General features: G+C 27.3%; 2 protein-coding genes across 2 annotated transcripts; one reads left to right on the top strand and one right to left on the bottom strand.

Moving 5' to 3' along the window:
* Positions 1 to 814: 814 nt before the first annotated feature.
* Positions 815 to 16,148, bottom strand: LOC119662124 (alpha-N-acetylgalactosaminidase). Its single transcript, XM_038071680.1, has 6 exons — positions 16,110 to 16,148; positions 11,078 to 11,246; positions 10,286 to 10,460; positions 3,514 to 3,945; positions 2,008 to 2,370; positions 815 to 1,007 (listed from the first exon to the last, which is right to left on the bottom strand). The coding sequence occupies exons 1-6, from the start codon at positions 16,126 to 16,128 to the stop codon at positions 846 to 848; spliced, it is 1,320 nt and encodes a 439-aa protein (XP_037927608.1). The 5' UTR covers positions 16,129 to 16,148; the 3' UTR covers positions 815 to 845.
* LOC119662125 lies at positions 15,550 to 24,690 on the top strand. The gene is made up of 4 exons (XM_038071681.1): positions 15,550 to 15,595; positions 22,096 to 22,316; positions 22,405 to 22,528; positions 24,512 to 24,690. The coding sequence occupies exons 2-4, from the start codon at positions 22,120 to 22,122 to the stop codon at positions 24,530 to 24,532; spliced, it is 342 nt and encodes a 113-aa protein (XP_037927609.1). The 5' UTR covers positions 15,550 to 15,595; positions 22,096 to 22,119; the 3' UTR covers positions 24,533 to 24,690.
* The last annotated feature ends 2,102 nt before the right edge of the window (positions 24,691 to 26,792 follow it).

The raw sequence follows: 26,792 nt of genomic DNA, 5'->3' as shown, positions 1-26,792 counted from the left end.
TCGCTGAAGAAACTAAAAGCCATACTTTCACGGGCCTACGAAAAGTGTATGGAAGATTGGGTTAAGCGTTGGCATATGTGTATCGTTTCAGAAGGAGCATATTTTGAAGGAGATAAAATAAATTTGGAATAAAATTTAAATTTGTGTTTTATTTACAAAATCCGAGTACTTTTTGAGCTGAAGGTATATCAAGAATAAATAAGAAAAAGTTTTGCATTAATTATAGTTTCAATATTTGTAAATAAATTTGTAATATGACTTGAAAATTTGTGTAGAAAATCTTTGTACAAACATTTTGAATACTAAAAATTGCATATGTATTATTAAAAACAAGAAAACTTGAATTTATTTGCCTTAAATAACCCATTAGATTATTAGATCCATTAGATCTAATGGATAATCCATTAGAGGCGTTTTAATATTCTATACTTCTATATCAGAAAAGTAGCCAGTTTGCAATACATACGATTCATTTAAATGAAACAGTCGTACTCATAATATATAATAATTGACAACCTTATAACATACTTTTAGTTGAATTAATGAAACATTTTTGGTAGCAAGAGAATCAAACAACAAACTTTATTTTTAATTCAAATATACACACTTAAAATTAAAAAAAATCGGCAAAACGCTGCGATTGAATATTAAAAAAAATTATTTTAATTGCCGAACACATTTTAAATTAAAAATTCATTATAGCATTAAATAAAATATATAAAAGTTAAGCAATTAAAACCAACTTAACTTTATAAAGCTTAAATTATTTTAATGATTATTTTATATTGAAACAATGTCAAATTGATTAGTTTATTAAATTTATATAATTGCAGTATTAAAATATTTCAATTTAAAGCACTGAAGAAGTCCAATTTTTTAACAAGTAGTTGATTTATTCTATTAGTTTGCACCTCAGCTTTTAGCATCACCACTCCAGACGGATTAACTTTAACTTTTATTTTGGTCGTTGGATACAAAATTTCATAGTCCACATTTTCATACAAATCCTAAAAGGAATTAATTTATAATAAAAAGCTGTGAATTAATTTTTTATAAAAGCATTATTGTCTTTTTTAAAATAAATATTTTATTCAAAAATAATTAGATTATTATAAATTAAATATATCTCGTAATCTTAAGTGCAAAAAAGTACATAATATATAAAAAAAATTATAAAGTTTTTTGTTATAATTTATGGTAATATATACAATATAAAGCCTTTAGTTTTTGAACAAACACATTTTCAAGTTCTGGCCAAACCTGGACATAGACACATCAGGTGTTCTGGTGTCCTGTCTTCGACAGCTGGTAGTCACGCATTAGTGGATAATAATCGCAGAAACTATTGCAACCGTTTAGTGATCAGTAAGAGATAATTTCAAGGAGCCAAATTTTTATTTAATTTTATATTTATTTTCCGATATAATCTTCTTTAAGTTCTGTATGCTTATCTTAAGAGTAATAAAACTATTTTATAGCTTCTGAAAAATACTTTGAGGTTCTCAAGGTATTTACTAGTTGCAAGCCATTTTTTAAGTTTAAAAATAAATAAAAATCAGTTGATGCCATATCTGATAAATATGATATGGTAGCACCTCTTCACTAAATTTGACCTATATACTTAACTTGGCAGTTGCAATTGCGAACGAAGTTTGCTGTGAAACAAACGTTTTTTTTAGCGAATGCAACTTGTTTGTGTAAATTTCACTATCAAAAAGCTTTCCATAATATTATACTGTTATTATATTTTATTCAATGTAACTATTAAAAAAAACATAAACCATTTTCTTCCCTACTTATGGAAGTGTCTTCGCCTTTTTTAAAGCAAGCATGTAATTCTATCACATCAGAAGTTCATCATAGTTATTCAAAATTTGTAAATAAAAACACTTTGGAAGCCTCAATCCTTTACTCCTGATTTTAATCATTTATAAGATTTTGATTCTCTTCATTACTTATTTAATTAAATTCAAATAATAAGTTTACTTGTATTATATTTATACAGACCTCCACTCGATATCCAGTGTTACTGATTAAGCCTAACTCTTTAAGTGTAACAGCCACATCGGATGGTGTACCATCTGTCCTTCTGTTAAGAAATGCTATAGCATATGAGTAATATGTTTGGTATAATGGAGCAATTGGTCTCGACCATATTTCAATTCCTTTATGTTTATATATTCGTCGTCCTTGTATTCCAAACACATCTTGGTCAACAGCAATAATTTTTCGATTTTGCAAGATTTCTTTAAATTCTGGTCTAATAGTTCTTAAGTCTACTGACATTAAAAGTGGAGCAGCTAGTATCGACCATATAGCAAATTGGGTTTTTGCTTGTTCGTAACTCAGGCCGAAATTCCCAATAATTAACTAAATAAAAAAAATTTTTTAAATAAAAATGGAAAACTGATGTCAAATATTTAATAATATAATTAATAAAATAATTTATTCTATGTATAGCATTATGATAATTATAAATTAAATCGAAAAATAAGAAAAAAATACCAGTATAAAAAGATATGTAATATAACATTTTTATAATTTTGATTACTTACGGTAGACTGCAGTAAGAAATTCAAACAACAAAAATTAACTTTCATTTCAGTAATTTTTTATAGATTACCGGGTTTTATGTCTAGCACTTGCAATTATATAGAAAGAATTAAGACCAATAAATATTTTCAAAGACAAGTTAGCCAAATTCAAGCTAATAATTTGAAAGCTGTCATTAACAAAAAAAAACATCATTATTAGTGACTCACCAATTCTATATGTTTAAAATACTCTATTTAATACTCTTCTGCAACTCACTTAGCACCTGACGTATCTGTTGTAGGGCATAATTAACTGATTCCTCTCATTAAAGTTTAAGAAAAGTCCTTTTTAAGAAAAGTTTATTTTTATTGCAAATATATGTTTTTAGTATATAAAAATTTTAGTTTTTATATAAACACACAGCCATACAATCCCTTATTTGATAGTTAGATCGGTTTATCTTATCGAACACATCAAAAATATGTTTAGTTTATAGTTAAAAGTTTCTTATATAAACTCAGATAACTAACTGGTCAACTAACATGACTCATTTCCACTAATATTTATTACTTTTAATAATACAACATTTTGAAAGTTTTGGTAATGTCCATGTGTCTACAATATCTAGTAATAGATCTATCTAGTAATAGATAATGTTCATGTGTCTATGTCATATAGGAGTACATAATGAATAAACTCCACAATGATGACTATAGATTATAATCGAAATATTGGTTAAAATAAAATCTTTCAAAAACAAAAACTTTTTTAAAAAGTTTATTATTTAACCATTGACCAATTAGCCCGTTAAAAAACTAAATTATTATTTAAAATTTTTAAATATAAATTAATAATAAAATTATATATTGTAACCAAAATAATTCCATGAAAAGATCAGAAATAAATATGGGATATCTCTCATCTTCACAGAAAGACAAATACTAATATAAGAATTAATTAAGTTTTTCCAAAATTTACCATATCTGGGTCATTCCAATGACCTGGTCCAGCATTGGGTGCAATAATATCTTGATTATTACCATAATAGTCAATTATACTTTCAACTGAAGCCCAAGAATCTTGAATATCATCAAAATTTCTCCATAAATTACAATGCGTTCTAATAGCTGTAAAGTTTGGTTGTATTCCAGCATATATTTGATAAACTGGCCAACTGCAGGAGTATATCATTGGTTTTCCAGTGCTATTTAATATTCTTTCAAATTCCGAATAACCGGCATCCATGTCTTGAGGAAGTGAATAACAACCGTCTAATTTGACATAGTCAACATTCCATTCGGCAAACTGTTTGGCATCTGAATATTGATGTCCAATTATACCTGGGTAACCTGCACATGTAAAATTTCCGAAATCTTCATATATGCCTATTTTCAAACCTCTGGAATGAATCTGAAAATAAAATCAAAAATTTTGAATGAAATTATCACAAATGAAAAATTTTAAAGATCATTGGTCTATTAAAAAATAATTCGAAAGATTACATATTTTTACATAATTAAATATACTGATACACGTAAGCAATGTTTACTTCAGAAAATTTACATTGTAAATTAAAAGCGTATGACGTATGTTAGTCAATTTTTTTTAATGCTATGGATTAGATGGAAATAACTATATAAACCGTATATGTTGTAGATAAGCATTACAGAATAATTCACTATGTTCTAGGTATCAAGAAATTATGCTCTCACAAGAATTTGTTGAATGAATAAAATTATTTATATAAGGTATAAAAAATTTCCAAATATAGTTAAAAACATTTGTTATACAAATAGCGGGTTTACTGATAATCTAAAGATCGTTTGTTCTTTTTACATTTAACCAATGTCATATAATTGTTGCAACCTCGCAGCTTTTAGTCACAGTTCATACGTGTACTCGTCATCGGGATAGTGATTTCATCTCTGTTTCTAAATAGTTCGCACATGAGGTTTGTATTAAGAACAGTCCTATTTATATCTATCTTAGAGTATCTTCTACCAATTTCCTATATTGTTCCCATTAATATCCCTAAATCAAAGGTTCCAACAAAGAAATTCTGCCGATTTTCAATATTCAGTACTATATGCCCACTCCGCTTTCAATTGCCTTCATTGTTGCTTGTCTTAGATAGTGCCATTCGAAAGTTGATATGCCCACCTTACCTGCATATTTTTCGAGAAGTTATCTGCTATGTATCCTTTTTATCTTTAAACTATTCATGTAGTTAGTAACTCCAGTGCTATCCACTACTGATCCCAACTGTCAATTTTTCTTGATTGGAAAAAAGTAGTAACTCCAATCCAGAATAGTCATGTTGAATGCAGTTTAAATTTAGCCACGACTGTAAATTGTACTTCATCCACATTTAGTTCTTAAAATACTCAGATTAACCAGGCTTTGTATTTGTCTCATGTGAAACTGATTGCATATTTTTCCCAATCCCTACCACTAAATAAGGAACTCATACGTAATGATGAATATGTGAATATGCATTTATATTTTCAACAATGTATCTTTGTCATGACAAGTTTTTTTCAAGTAAATTTGGCGTACATTGTGATCTACTATGTAACATATAGGAGTATAACTAGATTAGATTTAGTTTTAAATTTTACCATAAAAACCAAAACTTTGTGCAAAACAGCAGCATTATATATTTTTATCATATGAAAATGAAAGTAACCTGGTGTTTTATTTTAATGCCTTTGCCATCTATCGTTCTTAGCAATTTGAAAAACTTTAATACATATTCCAATCGTCTTTAACTTGCGGCAACTGCAATGAATTAAAAAAATCAGTTAATCTTTACAGACTTTAATCCCACCAAAAATAAAGGCGATTCATTGAAACTCCGCCTTTTAATGAAATATGCTGTTTGTTAAAACTGTTATAAATGCAGAAATGTAACTCTGTTACCCACAAGATAAAGCACAGACTGTTTGCATATGTAGATAATAACATAAATTCAAAAAAATGTTTTGAAAGAAAAAAACAAAAAAGAACTTTAACCATACTAAAGTAGTTTTTTTTCAAATAAACATACTTAAACATTTTTTTATATAGTATATAGTCACCTCTGTCTTGAAAATTAGTTTAAAAGTACCGTGCAAAAAAGGAAAAATTTGTTAAAGAAAAAACTGGCGATAAATTTTTTTATGATTTCCGGAAACCATATAGAACTATATTTAGTTAAGAAACAGGGTAAAGAAATACTTACAATGGTATAATAGTACGTTTACATGATCAGATTAACAGAAAATCAAAGCAGACGCTCTAATGAATTTGCTAGATTATAGATTTACCATTCAAAAATAAAATCTCGTTCTAGTCAAGATTAATACAGAAATCTTGTTTGAAATGGGGGTTGTCTTTCTGTGCAACACTGAAAATGTCTTTATATCGTAAATTATTATTACGATATTGGGATAATTGAAAACGCAATGTTTGAAGCTATTTAATAGTAATCAGCAGCAGAAGATGTTGGGGTAAGCAAAAATTTGTTAAGTTGGCATTATAATACAGAATTTTGTACATACTTTCAATTTATTCATTTGATTTATTATTTAGGAGTGGTCGTTTGAATTGTGGTAGCCTTACAAAGATACCTTTCTTCATTTGGTTTTCCTATGTTTTTGGTATGGCTATAATTTTAATAAGTCATTAGAATGAATGAAGATGTAGTAATGTTATGTCGATATTTTGAAACACATACCCAAACAGTAATGAAGTAGACCTTTTAGTACATGTTTCCTTAACACAATCTATTCAAAACAAAATACCAATTTGTTATATTTATTTTTTGAATTGCATGACATGGTTAGAATATGTTGTATATTGTTCATAAATATACTTAAAGAAACGTAAAGATTAGGGCTACAAAAATCATTCATTTAACCTAAACGTAATATACATAATACATATAATAATAATTATGTAATAATATTTACATAATACATTATTCAGGAATTTACGTTTCCCAAAACAAAAAAAAAATAATATCCTTATTAGATATATAGTCGAACTTTCATAACTCAAAGTACCACTTTTGCAAAGAAAAGGTTCCACTTATGAAGATTTTGAGTTAGAGAATTTTTTTATTATTTTTGTTTTTGAAAGAAACTAGAATTTTATTTTAAGATGTTCATTTATTTATTTGAAATCATATACAGCACAGAAGTTATAGTAAAGTAAAATATTCAAAAATTAGGGTTTGAGATTTTAATTTTTTTTCTAATTTACAGTAAAAAGAGATTCCAATTTTTTAAAGTCTTATAGTGATCATCAGTTGTAATATCAATCGTTTGCAAATAAAAAATCAAAATTTTGAATGAATCTTCTACTTCATTTTTGGAAGATAACCAATTTCATTGGTTTGAAAAAAGTGACTTCCTCTAACACCAAAATGGATTCTTACTTAAAACAAAAATTCGACTTATGGAATGCACTTTCACATATTCCAATTGGTACGTGACAATATTCGAGTTATAGAGAAATTCGAGTTATAGAAGTTCGCGTTATGGAAGTTTGACTGTATTTTTATTAGAAGCATTACATCCACTTATTATTTATCCATAAATTTCATAAAATTTATTCAAATAAACAATATAAGCAAAACAAAAGAAACGTCAAAACTAATTTCCAATCTTCAATGTTAATTATGAAGATTAGGGCTGACCAAAGTACGGTACGTGGGACACATGCGGCTAATATTTGTGTGGCCCGCGACTAATGTTTGTACGGTCCAGGACATGTTTTTAATCTATGACATTTACTCAAATTTTTTTTTGATGTACTGGTACATTATTTTATTTTTATTGTATATTAAATAAATGAAGTTAAATTAATAAATTAATGAAACTAAATTTAACAATATAACTGAATTTATAATCTATACAGTAATCTGTATTGGCCGGCCATAGCGTCTGATCTGGACAACCCTGATGTCCAGATGATATTAATAATGCTAATTTACTTAATCTGGTTCCCTTAATCAAACAATGTAAACGTTCTATAACTTTTAAAGTTTTTAATACAATTTTATTGAGTAATAAATAAATTGAGTATATATTGTACAAAATGCTTAGGTAAGGCTATCCAATAAACAGATTTCCAATAAACAGAAATTACGTTTCACAGTTAGCTTGCTAAAAGAGTTTTAAACGCGTGGATGTATTTGAAAATCTAGAACTTAGGTAGTAAATGTACAAATCTTTTGATTACTTGTGAATACAAATATTTCATTATTATTTAAAAATTTATATTTTAATATTGTTGCTGTTAGGACTAACTTATATATATATGGCTAAACAAAATGTGAACACAACAGCTTATTATTAAACACATTAAAGTAATTTTATATGTTGGCCTGAAGACAGCATTACTCAATTCTTTTAAAACTTGAAGAAAAGTAATTATGAATACAATTTTATGGTTTGTTATTATAAAGAAAAATATTGTGTTAATTGACCAATAAATACATATATACGAATATCACAAATAATCACACATGAGTTACAAATATTAATTTATATAATATGTATATATGTATATATATATATATATAACATATATAACATATAACATATACACATATGTATACAGTCAAACTTTCATAACTCGACTTTTTATAACTCGAATTTCTTTATAACTCGAATATTGTCACTTGCCAATAGGAACATTAGAAAGTGAAAGTATGAATCCAATTTGGTGTTAAGGGAAGTCCCTTTTTCCATGCCAAATGTTAAATTTTTTCTTTCTTATGGTGCTTCTATACAAATGCATAAGATTAGAATTTCTTTCGCCGAATATGACCTCTAAATTGTAATGGCTTGATCAGAATATAATTCAAAATTTAAAGTGTAACTATCGCAACAGAATCATGAAAGAAGCACTAAAACGTAAGTGCAAAAAAAAACAGGATATTACACTGGATTGCATAAATCATGTAACAAAAGCTTGAGATATTAATGTAAGTAGCCAAACGATAGTGCACTGCTTTAAAAAAACTGGACAATTTGTCCAATTGTCTACATAGGACAAACAGGACGACATTCCTTTAGTTTTTTAGAATAATTGATGGAACAGAATTATAAAGCGTGATTTAAACTAAAAAAAAATAACTTCTAGTGCTACTCTTAACGATTACATTGTGCTTGACAAAGAAATGTATACATCAAGCTTTCCTGTAGGTGACGATATTATTGAGGATTATAGCTCTGAATTAGTGGATCCGATTCTAAGCGTATTAGAATGTGATGATGAGGATTCGGTGGATGAAATTTTTCATCCACCGAAAAGCTTCCGGAAATTTTAAATAAAACGCAAAATTCTTAATCTTCATCAATATTTATTTTATCTCCTTCAAAATATGCTCCATTAGAAGCGATACACAAATGCCAACGTTTCTTCCAATCATCAAAACATTTTTTATAGGCGCTTTCCGGTATGGCTTTGAGTTCCCTCTGCGAATTCTGTTTTACGTCTTCTATGGATTCAAAACGCGTTCCTCTGAGTGGTAATTTGAGGTTGGGAAACAGGAAAAAGTCACACGGTGCAAGATCAGGTGAATACGGTGGCTGTTCGATGGTATTTATTGAATGTTTGGCCTTAAAATCGTTGATAATGTTGAACAAATTGAGGTGAATCGGAACAAGCCGGGCGTTGACACGTCGCATACACAAATTGTCCACCAAAATCAAACGAGCCATCTCACGACCGATGCCTAGCTCTCGTGCTATCTCTCTAACACTCACATGAGGATTTTTGAACACGATTTCCTTTGCCTTTTCAATGTTTTCGTCGGTGGTAGAGGTCGAAGGTCGTCCAGAACGCGGCATGTCTTCGACGGTCGTACGACAGTCCTGAAAGGCTTTGTACCACTCATAAACTTGAGTTTTCGATAAAACTGATTCCCCATAAGCCTTTTGTAGCATTCGCAACGATTCTGCACACGAAATTTCGTTCGAAAAACAAAATTTGATGCAAACTCTTTGTTCAATATTTTTTTCCATTGTTTTTTTCGCAACGCACTACTGAGGTGAACTGGTTTCAACAGCTGCCGTAAACGAACTGTCTGACAGATCGCGCTCATTTTTGGCATAGAAATTAAGGACAGTGCTGCCAAACTACATAAACTTAAAATATCGAAAAATATACAGCGCGCGAATTTTAAATGAGAATTTCCGAAAACTTTTCGGTCACAATGTATGCCTTCCAAGAATGAAGTAAAAGTCTTATTCAAAATTTTGAATTTTTATTGTTTTGGAATTTCTTGTTACTGAAAATAAGAAAAAAAAATTGGAATCCCAAATCCTAATTTCGGAATATTTTACTTCACTGTAACTTCTGTGTTGTATTTAATTTCAAACAAATAAATAAACGTTGTAAAATATAATTCTAGTTGCTTTCGAAAATAAAATAAAAAAAATAAAAAAATTCTCTAACTCGAAGTCTCAATAAGTCAAATCTTTTCTCTTCAAAATAGTATTTCGAGTTATGGAAGTTTGACATTTTTGTAACAAACATCAGTTCGCAGTTTTCAATAATGTATTAAAGACAATTTTAAAATCAAGTGCTATATTTGATCAGATATCATACTTAGACTATGACATCCTTAAAGAATATATGATATATTTGTAAAATATTGTGTTAGTGTTTCACAATTTGAATATAATGGGTGATAAATTGTTATAGCAATCAATAAAACAAAAACAACTTTCAAAATTATTAAAATATAAAATTTACTCACATAATCCGATAACGCTTTCATGCCACTTGAGAATCGTTTACGGTCAGGCACTAGTTTTCCATTGGGAGCACGAAATTTCTCCAACCAACAATCGTCAATATTTACATATTCATACCCCACAGCAGCATATCCGTCAGTAATCATTAAATCTGACATTGTTTGAAAAAGCTGTTCACTGAAAAATGCACCAAAAAAGCAGTTTTACGCTAATCATTAATAATATAAAAATTATTAAAACTATTAAACGAAACACATTTTTATTAATGTCACAAGTGATTTTGTGAATACACGGAAGATTGGATTTCGTGACCCTCTGTTCCATAATTATTATTTTCTACTGCTATTTTTCATAAAACTTTGTTGTAGAATAAATACATACAGATATTATTTATTTATTAATTTACTTATTTTATGTATAAAAATTTTTCCATAAATAAAACAAAGCTTAATCAATATCCTATGAAATGGTCAGAGCACTATACGTGAAGAATCATAAAATAATGAGTAAAAGTTGAGTAAAAGTTTATAAAAAATTTCTGCATTATAGCGTTTTGGTGTTACAGCTAAACATGGTTTTCCATAAGATAAAAACTGTTAATAAGTTTTTATATTTAAATTACAGCAGAATTAATTATGGCATTAAACATTAATAACGTATGAAAAATCTAGTGTCACTGAGTATTATTGTAATCTTTTTCTTGTAGATTGTTGGACTTTTTTTTGTAGATTGTTGAAATGAATTCGCGATATAAATATTTTTGTATAATAATTTATGAAGTAATTTTTACAAACCTTACACAGTTGTCAGGATCATTTTCACAGTCAGTATTGCAGCGAAATCTTTCCCAAGAAAGCCATCCCATAGGCGGAGTTCGGGCTAGCCCATTCTCTAAACAAACAGCTTGTCTCAAAAATGTTATAATGATAATTCCAACAGAATATATAAGATGAGACTTATAGCCTGCAAAAAATATTAATATTTGTGTTAATATTTGTGTAGCTATAATAATTTTGAAACAATTTTACTAATATCTTAATACAATCAATTAAAATATTATAAAAAAGTGAATACTTTAATTTATTGCTTGGTGTATATATATACAGCGTGTCATTAGAATATTATATTCCAAATGACAGTGATACAATTAATACAATAATCAGTTGTTTATTTTATTCCCCATTTTTAAAATAATCCATGAATGAACCATCTGTTCTATAAAATTGATATATAACGATATATATCGCAGAAATCTATTTTGCAAAACTCAAAATAACATTTTTAGCAAGACACGTTGGGATCTTTTAGAACGTTGGGGTCTTACGGTTTGTAACCTTAAGAGAAAGACCAAGGCAAGAATTCGGATTTTGCCCACTTTTCCACAGCGCGATGCCCTTATTCTCTACACAACAAGCGGTCTCAATGTGCTGTAAAAATATCATAAATGAACCCAATTTTGTTGGCAATCACTTAGTTATTTTTCAATTAAATAGAACGGCATGAATATATAAAGCTAAAGTATTATTTAAAAATGAACCTAAATAAATAGAAAACGCTAAAGCTTTTAAAGCTCTATTGTCTGTTAATAAAATGCCTTAAAAACTTAAAAAAAGCAGAATAGTTTTATTTATATTTCAACGTAATAAGTCAATATAAGAAAAAAATAATGGTGGTAATCATACAGGTAATCTAAATCCTATAGAAAAGACTAATACTATAAAAAAATCAAAAAAATTTCAGTTTAGAGTTCGCCCGCATATATCGTGGGACACCGAACAGCATTACGTTATCATTTAGGTTGAAAAGGAATATAATTTGGAGGTCAACAAAATTATAATAAAAACAATGTTGTTTTATATAACACAGTAATTTGTTTGTTGGTGTGTTTATTTCTATGCATATATGTATGTATGCCAGCGCAATTAAGTATTGACTGCGTGCGTGATTGGAGTGATAAGGTTTACGTTATAATTGATACAAATCGAATTAAGTATGGCATTTAATAAGCAATGTCTGCTATTTTTGGTATGGCTCGGCAAATGATTTGTGTCTTTTGCTATTTTTGTTTTAATCGTTGATTTTGTATCTTTTTTATAACTATCAAAACTAGTTGGTAAGCTTTTTTTTATTTCTTAATTTAATTGTGTTAATTAAACATTTTAAAAGATACATTTTAACTTTAATTTAATTTGAAGAATTAAGAAAGAAAAGAAAAAATTAAAAAATAAATAAAGTAAAAAAATCAAAATAAAAATTTAAACGTTACTTAGGGAGTCGAATGTGGAGCTTATAATAACTTTACTGAATGAATGTTGACGATGTTTTGTTTTAAATTTCATACACAATTTGAAGAAATATGTTGTTTGAAAGAAAGTTGTGAATACCATAATATTATTAATATTACATTTAATGAAGGGTTTTTGTAAGCGTGTAATATAAAATAAACATTACCTTGAGTTGGAACTTTCTGTTACTTTGGTAAAGAAACCAAAGTTCGTATTTGCGTACCCATGAGCGGCTCTTCAATATGAGCAACTTGAAGGCTCACGCTGATGAGCCTTTCTTCAATATGAGCAAATTTTGGGCTCACGCTTATAAGCCAATTTTAGGCTCACGTAATAATTGACTCTTAGAATGTTTTATAAATTTTAAACCTACTTCTATAGGTATCGATAAAGTCGAAGTAAACATTTGAATTTGCATTTATGTAAGTCTAAATATTTATCTATTTCTTTGATAATATAAAATTATTACATACAATTAATAAAATGGGAAATAATTGATAATGAAAAAGATTTTAGGTTTAATAGTCTTACCAAATAATGCTATATGTATTTAATAATTTACTAAAGTAAAGGATAATCTGGAACAGTTGATAAATTATATATAGTGAGGGGTTGGGTCTTATAAATCTTACATAATTAAAATGAATTGGATGTGATAAGTAAAATAAAATAATAGTGAAGAAATTATAAAATAATAAATATTCTTTACTCCAAAAGAACTATAAGCTTTACAATTATAAGAACATAAAACTTTAAAGGGTCTTCTCTCACAACAACAGCATTGTTTGAAATATCTTATAAGAACTTACTAAAAATTCTAGAGAAATATAAACAACCTAATTAAAAACATTAATAATAGTAACTTGTGCGATATAATAGTTATAGTCAGTCTCGCTGGAAATGTGATGCATTTAGGCCCTTAGAATGACCTTAGAATAAAAATACAGTAGAAAAGGTTTTGAGAAATGGTAAAGATACCTCTAGATTGGGTCGGAAAATTACTGTCTTTGTCAATAAAATAAGTATTTATAGGTATATATAGGTAAATATAGGTAAATATATTTATAATAACGGTACATAAATAAGCATGATAATCAGTTGATACATGATAAAGCTCATATCAAAGTATATTAAGTTTTTAATGTTATTTTTTTCTTGAAACTATTTAAAAGTTAGTATAGTGAGTTTTGTTTTAAACTTTGTAAAACGTTTTTATTATAATGTATAATAATATTATACGTTTTGTGATAATGACGGTTTATTAGTGCCAGAGTTTTGTACGGTTTACAAATAAAATTGGTCCTGGGTAGATTAATATTGAGTACCATTTTTGCCAATCAGAGCCTATTAAAACTGTGCCTAAATTTGTCAAAGATACACCAAACTTTTTATTTAATTCAATGAAAATTATATTGCACTGAATTTTTAATTAATTGTTAGTTAATTGTATAATTAAACTATAATCAGGGCGGTGATAATCAAAAAACGTGTAGAATTTATATATAACTTTACATTTTACAACCGAAAATGTTGCAAGGATTTATTCACATAATTTGACTGATGAACTTACTTCCACCGATCGATCAAATTTGGTAAATGAGCAACTTTTACCTATTTAAAAAATGCACATGTCGATGATAGATAAATGTTGGATGAAAGTAGAAATCAATTTTTGGCTTATACCCACAACAGGAAGGATCGTTACTTCAGACGCATTAACTTCGCTTCCGTTTTATCAAATATCATAGAATTATAATAGCATAACAATCAAACTTCCATAACTCGAACTCCTATAACTCGAATTTCTATAACTCGAGCTAAATAGAGTGCAACAAGGTTTAAATGGTGCTTTGAGTTATGGAAGTTTGATTGTATATCCTTCTATCCAACTTCTGCTTACTTTGGAGTACACTTTGCATTTACTCGGATTTTCAAACCTTATTGCTTCAATTAAGGATTAATGTATTCTCCAAGGAACAGTTGAAATAGAAGATTAAATGGTACATAATATACATACACTGCGTAAACCTTTTAGCGTTATTGCACACTCAGCATTAGAATGGAATTCACAAGGTAGAAGGAATGGATAAACCTTTTAGAGTTATTGCACACTCAGCATTAGAATGGAATCCATAAGGTAGAAGGACGGCCAAAAAGTACATGGAGAATATAATATGGTAATATGGGTGTGTGGAAAGCATATGTGAATAGACTAAGTTCTTAAATTGTGTTTGTAATTTATAGAACATATCATGATAATAATAATAATCTCCGACATTGTATTTGATAAGTGATTTAATTGAGCTAAATAATGTAGGGTGTTTCGATGTTCTGTTAAACAATTTGAAATTATTTTATTTGTTAAACGTTATTAAATAATAAGTAACATAACATAACAATATGAGAAATAAAGGGTATACAACAAAAACCCAAAACAAATAAATATTGTAAAATGTATAGTCTAATAATTTTTATTATTGAAGTAAAGATTCCACATTAGCACGCGAGTAAGTCGCTTACACTTTTAATGGAAAGCGTAGATACGAGCAAGTAAAAGCACAACTAGAAAAACTTTTTTATTCTTAATTATTGTGTATATCACTTTCACTAAATGCAGATCGAAGCATGACTACATCGAAACATGAAGAATGCACTTAAAGAGTGCTGGACAATTATTACATATTACGAATCGGCGCTTTTACTTTCTAATTGTTTTTTTAATTTTAGACGATTTACGATATAATGACTTGAACAAGAGAAACCAGAGACGAAAGAGGTTAGAATGCAGACTTCGAAATGAGTGTTTATGCCAACGTATAGTATGTGTGGAATAGTATCTGCTTGACTATAATTAAGTTCAACGTTTACATTTAGTATGATTTGCGTATATTCTTTTCTGCTATTCTTAGATTTAGTTTATTGCGTTTAACTCGCTGGCATAACCAGTTTTCGTATCACTTTTACACGTCTGCAACTTTTCCATTCATAACCAAATTGGACATCAAGTGTACAAATATAGTCATATTTGTAAGTTAATGTACCTTACTTTCACTATATTTATAGGACATACATATCTACTGTTTAATATGTACATTAAGTCACCTTTATTCAATTGGTTTTAACAATCTAATGTACTAAATGTATCTACGTATGTATTTTCATTTTACTCATATGTAAATTTACCTGCAGAATTACCTGTTAAATTCAGATAAGAGAAATATTTTATTTGTTTTAATGGATAAATTCTACTAATGTTAGTATTAAAAAGATTTACAATGTAGTATCATCTATACTAACCGCAATATTGCTTTCTTTTACAATGAATAATGAAAACAGTTAAAAACAATCGTATATACATATGTAAATACAAAAAACTCTCTCTTCATTTATTAAAGAAATTATTTAATAGAGGCAATTAATTACATTAAACACATTTAAATTAACAGAATTAACAGAACTTCACTAATAAAATACAAATTGGCATGCAACGAATTGTCCGCGTGTATGGACATATGTATCTACATATTTAAATAATTCTTACCTCCTTTAGATGGCTTCATTTTTCAAATCAATTTTTTTATTTGATATTAGTTTTAACGTTACATATGTAAATTTAGTTATATATTTAATGTTATCAAAATGCTGTTAATTTAGTATTATTGGTAAAAAAAATTATTAACAAAATATACATATGGCGCTATGTATTTACATATATTATGTACACATATTTACATATGTATGTACACATATACGTACATTTATTGAAGTGAATTATTTACACAAGTATATATGTTAGCATATTTATATAAAACAAATTCAATAGTAAACAATTGATCAGATACAATTCATTGTAATGCAGAGTATGAATAAGTGATTATATATTTTTGGGTATAACTTTGCGCACATTTTAGAGACTCTTGAGATGCTTGTATCAAAGCGTAAAAGTTTAAATAAAATTACGTTCACGACAAGTAATATTAATAGTAAAAAACTAAAATCATCAAGTTTTTATATATATAATATATTCAAATTAGTTATTAAATCAAATTTTTAGCAAATAATAATTTTTAGTACTACATTTTTTACAGTTATTTGATAATGCTAGTCCTTCAAATACTGAAATTATACAAAGAGTTCATTCAAAAATACTGAGAACAATCACTGGTACTCCATGATATATTAGGAATGAAAGTATCGACTGAAATCTACAAATTCTCTCAGTTAAAGCTGAATTTCACAATATAAGAAAAAAATACAATAAAAGACTGAGAGAACATGTTAACTTAGAACCCCTTAGTAAGGAATCTTGTACTTCTATCCACTATTTATCGTCTAAGCTAAGAGCTAACGGTCCAGCCATTGATTCAAATTTCATAGCTTTAAATAAAAACCGCACTCTTCTTTTTAGTAATCTGATAAAGCTTAACTGCTTTGTTTATATAAACCACCTAACCACCTTACTCCAATGAAATTTAACCCATGGCTTTAAGCGAGGTTCGTGATATTAGGTTCACTTATTTTATTTCATATTATACAATGTATAGTTAATTGTGATATTATGTAATTAGTGATAAGATTTTAAAATTTATTGTTAGTCTCATTATAAGAGAAGATACAATAAATAAATGTATAAGTATTTGAAAAAAAAATTTTATGATTAATATTCAATATAAAAGATGTTTTATTTATAATTAGAATGGACGGCCTGGTGTCCATTTTCAATTTTTACCTAAAAAAGGAATGAGCCATAGAAAAATCTAAATGGAAAAAACTACAGTAGGAAAACTCAAGAACGGCTTAACTAAATAGTCGTGTACCAATTTCAAGTCCATTACTTATATTTTAATTGGATATCTAATACTGTACTAATTGAATGCTGTACTAAAATAGTTTTTGGAATTATAGTTCTTCAAAGTTAACGATTTACTCAATCATTAACTTAAATGTTAATAATTCAACACGTTTTAATAATAAAATGGGTGGTATTGTCAGAAAGGCTTATCTAAAAATTGTTCATTACCATAATGCTGATATTTGGAATTTTTGATCAATCATGCACCATATTTTGTAATCGATCCATAATGTGAGTTATCTATAAGGGTTATTTCTTCAACTATAATCGCATAAATTTATTAAAGCGTAAGTTAGTAAAAAAGAATAATAATAATAATACCCTATAAAAATATTTTATAGAAGACATTTTTGTCTAGCACTAACCAATTTAAGTGAGTTACCTACTAAACGATAAAAGCAAAAAAATTTACCAAAATGTATGACCATTATGAGGGTCACCATTTATATCGAGAGTATTGGCAACCTTAACTATTGTGAAATAGCAGTTGAAAATATTACATATTTTGTCTTATGAGCGCATTTGTTTTTTGTTTACTCGGCAATAAAATAAAATTATCCTTTAAATATTTCCGTGTGAAAGGGTTATCACAATTCGCGGTGTGGATTATTCAAACAAGAGTACATCGATTAACTTACCTTCACTTTTGACAATGAAACACCATCCTTCATAAATGTTAAATACTGGTTTAGCAAGTTCAATAGTGGACGTCGTTTGTAAAGTTCGTAAAGGTTGTCCACAATAAGTTGAGGTGCTAGAAAACATTCATAATTTGCAAAAACTATGAATGGAAGATTCTAATAAATTAGTCGTGAAATGGATTTGACTTCGTTTGATTGGAGCAAAATACTTAGAAAATACAACAGAGTTATTTTAAAAATCAAATATGATTGTAATAGATGTAAAAATATAGATCTCATAAATCAATGAATTTGAAATTAACCAGGAGTCGCCTGCACCGCCGAAAACTTTCAGAGTTTAAAAAAAAAATCTTTTTAAAATATATAAAGTGTTTATTGTTTTCGCAAATAATTTTTTTAATAGTGTTTACACATTTCACAAATAATTCAGTAACTGCTTAATCACTACTTTTTATGTAGAGTTTTTCACTACTCTCAGGTCCTATATTTCTAGAAATAGAACATAAAAAATTTTTCAAGTTCCCATGATTACTAAATGAATATACCCTTCAAATTAATGATATAAACTACAGCCAAAAAAATGGATTGATACTTTTATCTCGATAAATTCTTTAGACTTTATTTATTTAGAATGTTCCTATACCAGTCCACCCAATATTTTACTTCACATCTTAAGTGTACACATAATGGAGTTATTTCTGTTGTTTAAGGTATTATAATTAAAAATTCCAGATTTTGATTTGGTTATAGTATGTACAAAGTACTTACCCCAACTAGGGGGCAAAGTAAATATTTAAAATAAGAGCAAAAATAATAAACAAAAGTAAAATTCAGCAATGAAATAGTAATCATATATTTAAAAATATATCATCACTTTTGTTATATGAATATAACATATCTTACATGCATCGCGTTATTACACCCTGTATTAACTGTATTTTTCACCATGTGAGTTCTTCCTTTTCAGAAAGTACCAATTGCCGATGAAATGAAAGCGCTTTGTAAGTGTATAAGCCAACTAAAAGTTTTCTTACCGGCATTCCGAAGACCTGAATAGATGATCTTAAATACTGATTTAACATACTTTTAGACTGTGTTGAGTCAGAAGAGGAATATTTTGTAGAAGTACAGAAGAAATGTAATGTGAAATGTAAAAATCTTTTTTATTTCTACATTAACTTAGTGCATGTTATAAATGAACTCCTTTTCAAGCATCTCTTAATGTAAAAATACCTAAGACCTCTACATCAAAAATTTGGAATTAATATAGGTTATTAATGAAGTACCACACCTAGACTACTTTCATACTCTGCCTTAGTGTACTACTGCTCTCATAATTAGGATGTGATTTGGAAAAACCATAAAACATCGTTTTGAATGCAGTTATTAACCCGTATGTTATTTTCTTTAATAGGAGCTACAAACACACAACCTAAATACTATCTAAATTAAAAAATAAAACCTAAGATTTGTTAGCATGCTAAAAATGATGGGTACACTAAATTAATCTTTCAAAAAAATAGAAGTTATTTCTAACGAAAGCAGTGACCTACCTATTTCCAAAAATTAAGGCTTTAACAAATGGTGTGAAATTTGAAAAATAGAATGGATATATCAAAGCAGATAGAAGTTGAAAATTATTTAACAACTTATGGTCTACTTAACAAAAGTATGTAAAAATCTCTGACTATCGGAACTAAGCAGATCATTAGGAATTTTATAACCTTATTTAAAATTACTACCCCCTAATATATATAGACAATACTTAATGATATATTTTGCATTACTCGCAGGCAAAGGTTGCTAATGTCATTGCCCTATAAGAATAATAGTTTTAAAAATATATAATAATAAATGATATTAAGGATTCAAACATTTGATTTTAAAGCAATTAAGCTACCATATACCATCGCAATTAGTACACTAAAGAAATTATTTTTAGACTTAAACAATTTTGCTGTTGTTCTTATGATGCTCTAAAGTAAGTGAAAAGAAGAAAAAAATTAGGAATGATTTCTTTATTTGTAACTTGATTAATGCCAGTGTGGCATAGTTAATTTGGTTATAATCAGTCGCATATACAAGGGGGGGATTTTTGTATTTAAACCAATTAAAATAAAATGTTAAAGCGACTGTACTTTTGTTTATCGTTCGGTCATGTCATGATGTATTCATAATGTATATACTTTTGTAAGATTTATTTATTTTTTTAGATGTTATTTATTTTGAGTTCAACCACTTTTAAGCCGTCCGTGCTTACATGTCTGCTAGACTCTATACTCTTTTTAAATAGCTATTTGTGGTATGTATAGGTACTTAGAATTAATCGCAGAATATCACACTGTTGAGTTCAAGTAAAGCCGGACCTAACGTAACACTTACTTACCGTTATCCTCTTCTCATTGTGGAGCATAGGGCCTCTGCCATAGAACTAAACCAAACTCTATTGGGTGATTTCTCAAACCTAACACAATATTCTTTAATTAGACCAACCGTACAGCTAAGCTGGTAACACAGTTTCTGTTGTGTTTAGAAATCTCATCTGTGTCTGACAAACATGCTTTTTGAACTGGGAGTTATCTAAAATACCGTATTAGTGACAATGTCATTTCATATTTATTTAATCGTTAAACCGAGTTTTATTATTGAGCATCCAACCTTTGCTCAAAATAAAAATTGAGTAATTAATTTTCAATTTTAGCTACACGTATGTGAAAATTTACTCTAAAAATTTATAATGCATTACATTACAAAAAAATCCTTAACATTATGTATTTAAGTAATTATTATATTTTATGTATGAATATGTATGAAGAAATCAGATTCAAATGGATTGCAAAGTAAGTTTCTTTACACTACCCACATAAAAATTTCCTGCTAACGTTGACTCCTATACGAATTTACAACGGTAGAATAAACAAAAACCAAAGTGCTAGGTAACAGCACTGAATATGAGCAAGACAACATGACGAATATTCCATGATAAGTAAAAAATTCTGAAAAGAACTATTTATACATATTTTTATTTTTTTGCTGTATTTAATAACAATTTCATTATAGGTTATTAAATGGGGTTTATAGGTTATAAAAAAAAACCATATATTTCCAATCAATGACACTTAAATAGTGTTTACTGAGACCTTTTGTATTAATGTAGCTAATCTTAATGAATCGTACTTCGTGGAATTTCTAAATTATATTATCTAATATGAGTATCTGTTTGCGTTCTTATAAGTTTGGTATATATAATCTTATCAAGACTATGTTTTAGACTCGTATGCGCAACATTTCTGTGTATAAAAGCCTACATTTTATCGTCAACTAATATCGTTTAGTGGAAATCCTGACTTATGTGGTATCTGCTGTCTACTTGTGATTATAAATCCAAGAGAAACATAAATGAAAAAAGTTCGTTTACTATTTTGAACTTTCAATCGTTTTATTATTTGGTGGCTAGTAAAAGTCACAAACGTGAAACTGGTTTAAATACATTCATAAACATTAGTTATGCTTAAACAAATTGGTTTCACTTTAAGTGATATATATACGTATGAATATGTATGATATATGCATATATATACATATATGTATATATATAAATATGTATATGTTATAATAGTTTAAGCTTGTTAATGTTTTATTTACACTAAAGTACCAGCCACAATAATAAAGGCAAGCTGAAAAATTTAATTTTATATATTTTTCTTTTGTATGTTTAAAATTATGTATAAACCAATATTTTCGAAAGTTTATAGTGTAAAAATAAAGTTATATTAATATTGTTATTCATAAATACCATAAAAGGCCAACAAATACTTCCCACGTTGATTTCTTATTCCACAAAAAATTTAATATTTATTCATTATTGCTTTAGTTTAAGTTGTGCTTGGTCATTTGGTCATTTTTTACGCAAATGTAGAATAGACATTTCATTTCCTATAACACATTGTGAAAGAATTTTATTTTTCTACAACTTAGATATTTGTGTTTTCTTATTTTATACATTTCATTTTTTATATGTTACTCCGATATAGTTCAATATACATATATTGAACAAAATGTGGACCAAAGTGTTATTACCTGCTGTGATATTACTCATTATAAATAGTTGGATCGTGCTAGCAGAGTTCTCTGTGAAAATGCCACCTAAAGATCGTGATATGATGCGGAAATATATTGTATTTGACAAAAAGACACCAAATGTGTTCTATTGCCCAAGAAGAAAGCCCACATCAATGGAAAAGATAATAGTGAAGTTAGTAGTATATATTCTTACATTATATACATTATATTAAGTTATACTCTGATCAAATGAGAATGACGTGTATTTATGTTATTGACAGATCCCAGCCTTTATATAAGCTATGTGAGTTTCAAGGACAACCTTTGCCAGATGATTATAAGCCTGATTGTTACCTGAATGTCGATGAATCTGAATATGCTTGTAAAGAGAAATATAGAATTATGGTATGTGCAAGAAAACAATATAGATTACTTAATGGTTACAGTGTCACAGTTTTCTTAAATCATGTCATCAAATTAAATCTATGTCCAATATGCTAAGTTACTCTAGCGTAATTCTCCAGATTAATACCGGTTTTTTTAACACTTTTTAAATCATTTAGTCTGTTTTAGGATTGAAGTTTTCAACCATTTTTGTAACAGTTAAAAACGTGATAAAACTAATATTAGCACAAATTATTTCTAACATATTTTTATACACATGTGTTTTACACACACAAACTATACCATCCATTGTTCATGTATGTATGTGTATGAATTTTTAATCCATAAAATTAATCTAGTGTAACCTCAATCAAACATTTATTAAACAAGACTAATTCTCAAGATTAACTAAGATCAATCTATTATATTTTATTATTTAGAGAACGACATCTTAAAAAATTCGACACCCATGGACAATTCAACATTTAACATTCCCATTTAATAGGAAAAACACAAGCACTTAAAAATTTTAACAAACTTTGTAATGTGATAAGTATTATGATTATACCATAAAACACTGTGTACGAGATATTAAATAACGCATAACGACAATAAGAATTGCCACTTCTAAAATGCTTATGCCTTAGGGTAGTTGCCAATTTTGTTCTGAAAATAATGAAGCTTAATGATAATGAAGCTTAATTAATATACCTTCATTAAAGACGTCATATACTTCCGTTATTTTTATATTGTCTATAATCTATATAATGGCAATTTAATGTTATATATATATATGTTATGTTACTGGAACATGGCAGGATCGCCATGTAATGTTATATGGAATAGCAGGTTTGTCACATAATAGGATTATTTACCTTTTTCTTTATGAAATTAGCCCGATGTAAAAAGGATCGATTGAACAATAAGTATTTAACTAAGCTCTTTAGCCGCTAACTTAAAATATTTAAAATATCTAAACAGATATATTTTTAAAAGTATTTAAACCAAACGCTACAGTTATTCATCATTTATTTATTGTATTTTTTCGACATATTTGATTTATATCAGATTTTCACTGCAGAATTATGCGAGCCGGTCAATTTGTTTTTATTATTAATTTTTCTATATGACTTTCTGTCACCTATGGTAATGCTCACAACCAAAATTTAGTGCTCTTGGAGTACAATGGAAATGCAATATGTAAAAAAAAAACAAATTTTCAACAAAAATGATACTTCTTGTGCTGCAGCAAACTTACATGAGTTTAGGTGAGCATTGGCTGCGTATGCAAGTGAAGTGAAAAAGTTTACGTCTTTTTCGTTGTTTTTGCCAAGAAACAAAAGTGTTCTATACATATATTGTTGTTTTAATGTTTGATTATGTATAAAATCAAATAACATTAAAGAAGTTATAAAAAAAGCAAGACAAATAATTTTTTTTTAATTAAAGTATATTAATTATAAAATTAAAATACATTTATTATATTTTAAGTTTTATTTTAACAATTAAGAGTTTAAAATAAAAATAAAAAAAATTAAAACAATATGAGATACAATACTCATCAAGAGTCTTAAGAGTCATAGTATAAAAGACGATATTTTCAATATCGGCAGTAATTATTTTAGTAAATGATGTTGAGGATTTTCTCTTATTTCACTGCATAATAAAATTATTTCAGATGAGTTAAGAAACAAAACATGCTTTTTGCAACCATTCGAATGCAAAATTTGTATACAAAAAAAAAAAAATTTACAACAACTTCGATGTTGTGTTGTATATTACACGAGTTGTAGAATAAGATATGTATTTTTCGCTCTATACTGCTTTGATATATTCATATTTAGTATTTAATATATTATATAAGTATATTTTGCATATCATTAAATTTTTATAAAAAAATAAATAAAAAGTGAGATAATAAATATTTCACTTTTCTCTTAATTTTTATTTAATACATATATACATATATTTCATTTTTTTGCGAATTAATTTTTTATCTTTCAGAAACGCATTAGCAATGAATAATTCCAGCTAACAGAGAACTGCAAGAAAAACGAAAACTATACTTTTATAAAATTTTAATATGATTATTACCTTTCAAATATTTCAAATATGAACTAACAACTAACCACCAAATGTAAGTTCATCATTATTTAATTTTAACCTAAATTAATTTTGTACATATTAACCTAAAATTGTTTATGAATTTACATGTTATGAATTTGTTTTGTTTATTTCACATATTGTTATAGAAAAATTTGTTAATTTGTTTAAAATTTTAATCATAATTTATTAATTTTTTTATTAATATTTAAATTTTATTTTTTATATGCAAAGATTAATACATGTACCTTATATATTTTGACTTTAATATCAAAAAAAAAATTGTGATTAACCTCGACTTAAAAAAACTTATAATAATTAAAAAAAAAATAAAATAAAGAAAAAATAACGCTGCTAATACTTAATTTTTTTGTTTCAATTCTAAGATATGCTAGGAGGTCATTTATTTCACTGGTAATAGTCTTTGTTATCTAAATACTGGATATAGGAACAATTCATATAACATATATTTGATGTTGTTGTAACCCGCAAGGACTTGTTTGTGTATTCAGATGTCTGAGTTGGTGAATCAGCACCTTTACTCTATTTTATTTGTGGACACTAAGAATAACTGAATACGGGGCTTTATAATATGATGGATCTGATGTCTTTGTATCTGCCCGTGTTTATCAAATTACGCTGTATTTTTAGGATGCTGAGAGTTGGATTATTGTGACTGTCAATTATATTGAACAGTTTCAGAGCACGATCTTTAATGTATTTTTCGACTGAATCGACTCTCAGATCTCTGTGGATATCCGCTCCTCTTACGTACCATGGGGCTTTAACCAGTTTTCTTAAGGCAATATTTTGCCCTCTTTGAAGAATTTTTAAAGTTGAGTTTGGCGCTTGGCAAAACGCAATACTGCAATAGAGTAGTCCTGGTTTAATAATCTGCTTAAATATGCTAACTCTATTCTTTATGTTGAGCTTTTTGCTGCTGATGAGCGGGTGAAGGGAGTGTAATATTTAATAAAATCTATTATCTTCTTGTTTGAATAGAGAATTTATTATCAAATGTTTTTTGTATATCTACCATACATTTCTGTTCATATTCTTTAGACCAAGAAATAAAAAAATCAATAATATAGAGTTCTTCATGATTCGTATTATGGCCTTTAATCCTTGATCTCTAGTACGTCACTGAACTTAAATTAATTATAAATTAATACAATAAATAAAATAAATGAGAAGATACGCAATTTTTTTCCTGATAATAGATATCTTCTTAGATCTTCTGATATCTTCTAAAATTCGTTAACGAATTACACATCTGAACTAAAACGTACTATCATAAATTGCTTAATGTGGTATCGCTGCATATCAGTTGGGTTATGCTAAGTAGTTTCATGTACCTATATATCTATTAAATTTAAATTTGATGCCAATATTTTTTAGTAAGGGTTCTAGTGATCCGTTTTTTTTCTTGATTATTCAAATATAAATCAGTTCATAATTATGCAAATATGTTGACAATATTTCATGTTTATTTCAAATTAAATAATCATGTAAAAAATTTTTGTATAAAACTGAAAGTAGAAAGTATTATGCACAGGGTAAGGACAAAATACATATATGTACATACATATGCTTATTTTGTAGAATTTTTAATACCATCTTCAAACCGATATACACATATTTAGACATTTAATCCTTATCAAGGAATTGTAAAGTATTAAAAAACTAAAATTATTTGAATCAAACTTATAGTCCAATATTATGACCCATAAAACGCACAGTTAAGAAAAAAGGAATGGCTTTATTGCGATAATACACAAGTGCGAAATTAATTTACTTTTAGTCAAGTATTTATTTAAAAATAAAAAAATAGTACAATGAAACTATAAAGTAGAGGTCACCTATTAGTTTATACAATAGTCATAGATTTGCAAAAATAAAAAGGGAAACTGTAGAAAATATTATCATATTCTCATAGAAAAAAAAATAAATTGCAAGCATACAATAAAAAGAAAGCCAATTTTTAAAGATTCTTTCTAATATATTTACATTTATTATCATAAAGTAATTTTTATTATAAAATTATACAATAATATTATTATTCATTATTATAATAACATATAATTAAAATAATAACATTACTTTTAACTATTATAATATAATTTTATTATTTTATAATATAAGAATGATGTAATAATTACACAATAACAATATAATAACATCC

The sequence above is a fragment of the Teleopsis dalmanni genome, chromosome X (genome assembly GCF_002237135.1).
Source record: "Teleopsis dalmanni isolate 2A chromosome X, ASM223713v2, whole genome shotgun sequence".
Taxonomy (NCBI): Eukaryota; Metazoa; Arthropoda; class Insecta; order Diptera; family Diopsidae; genus Teleopsis; species Teleopsis dalmanni.
Note: the sequence above shows the minus strand (reverse complement) of the source record. Positions and strands in the feature narration are given on the sequence as shown.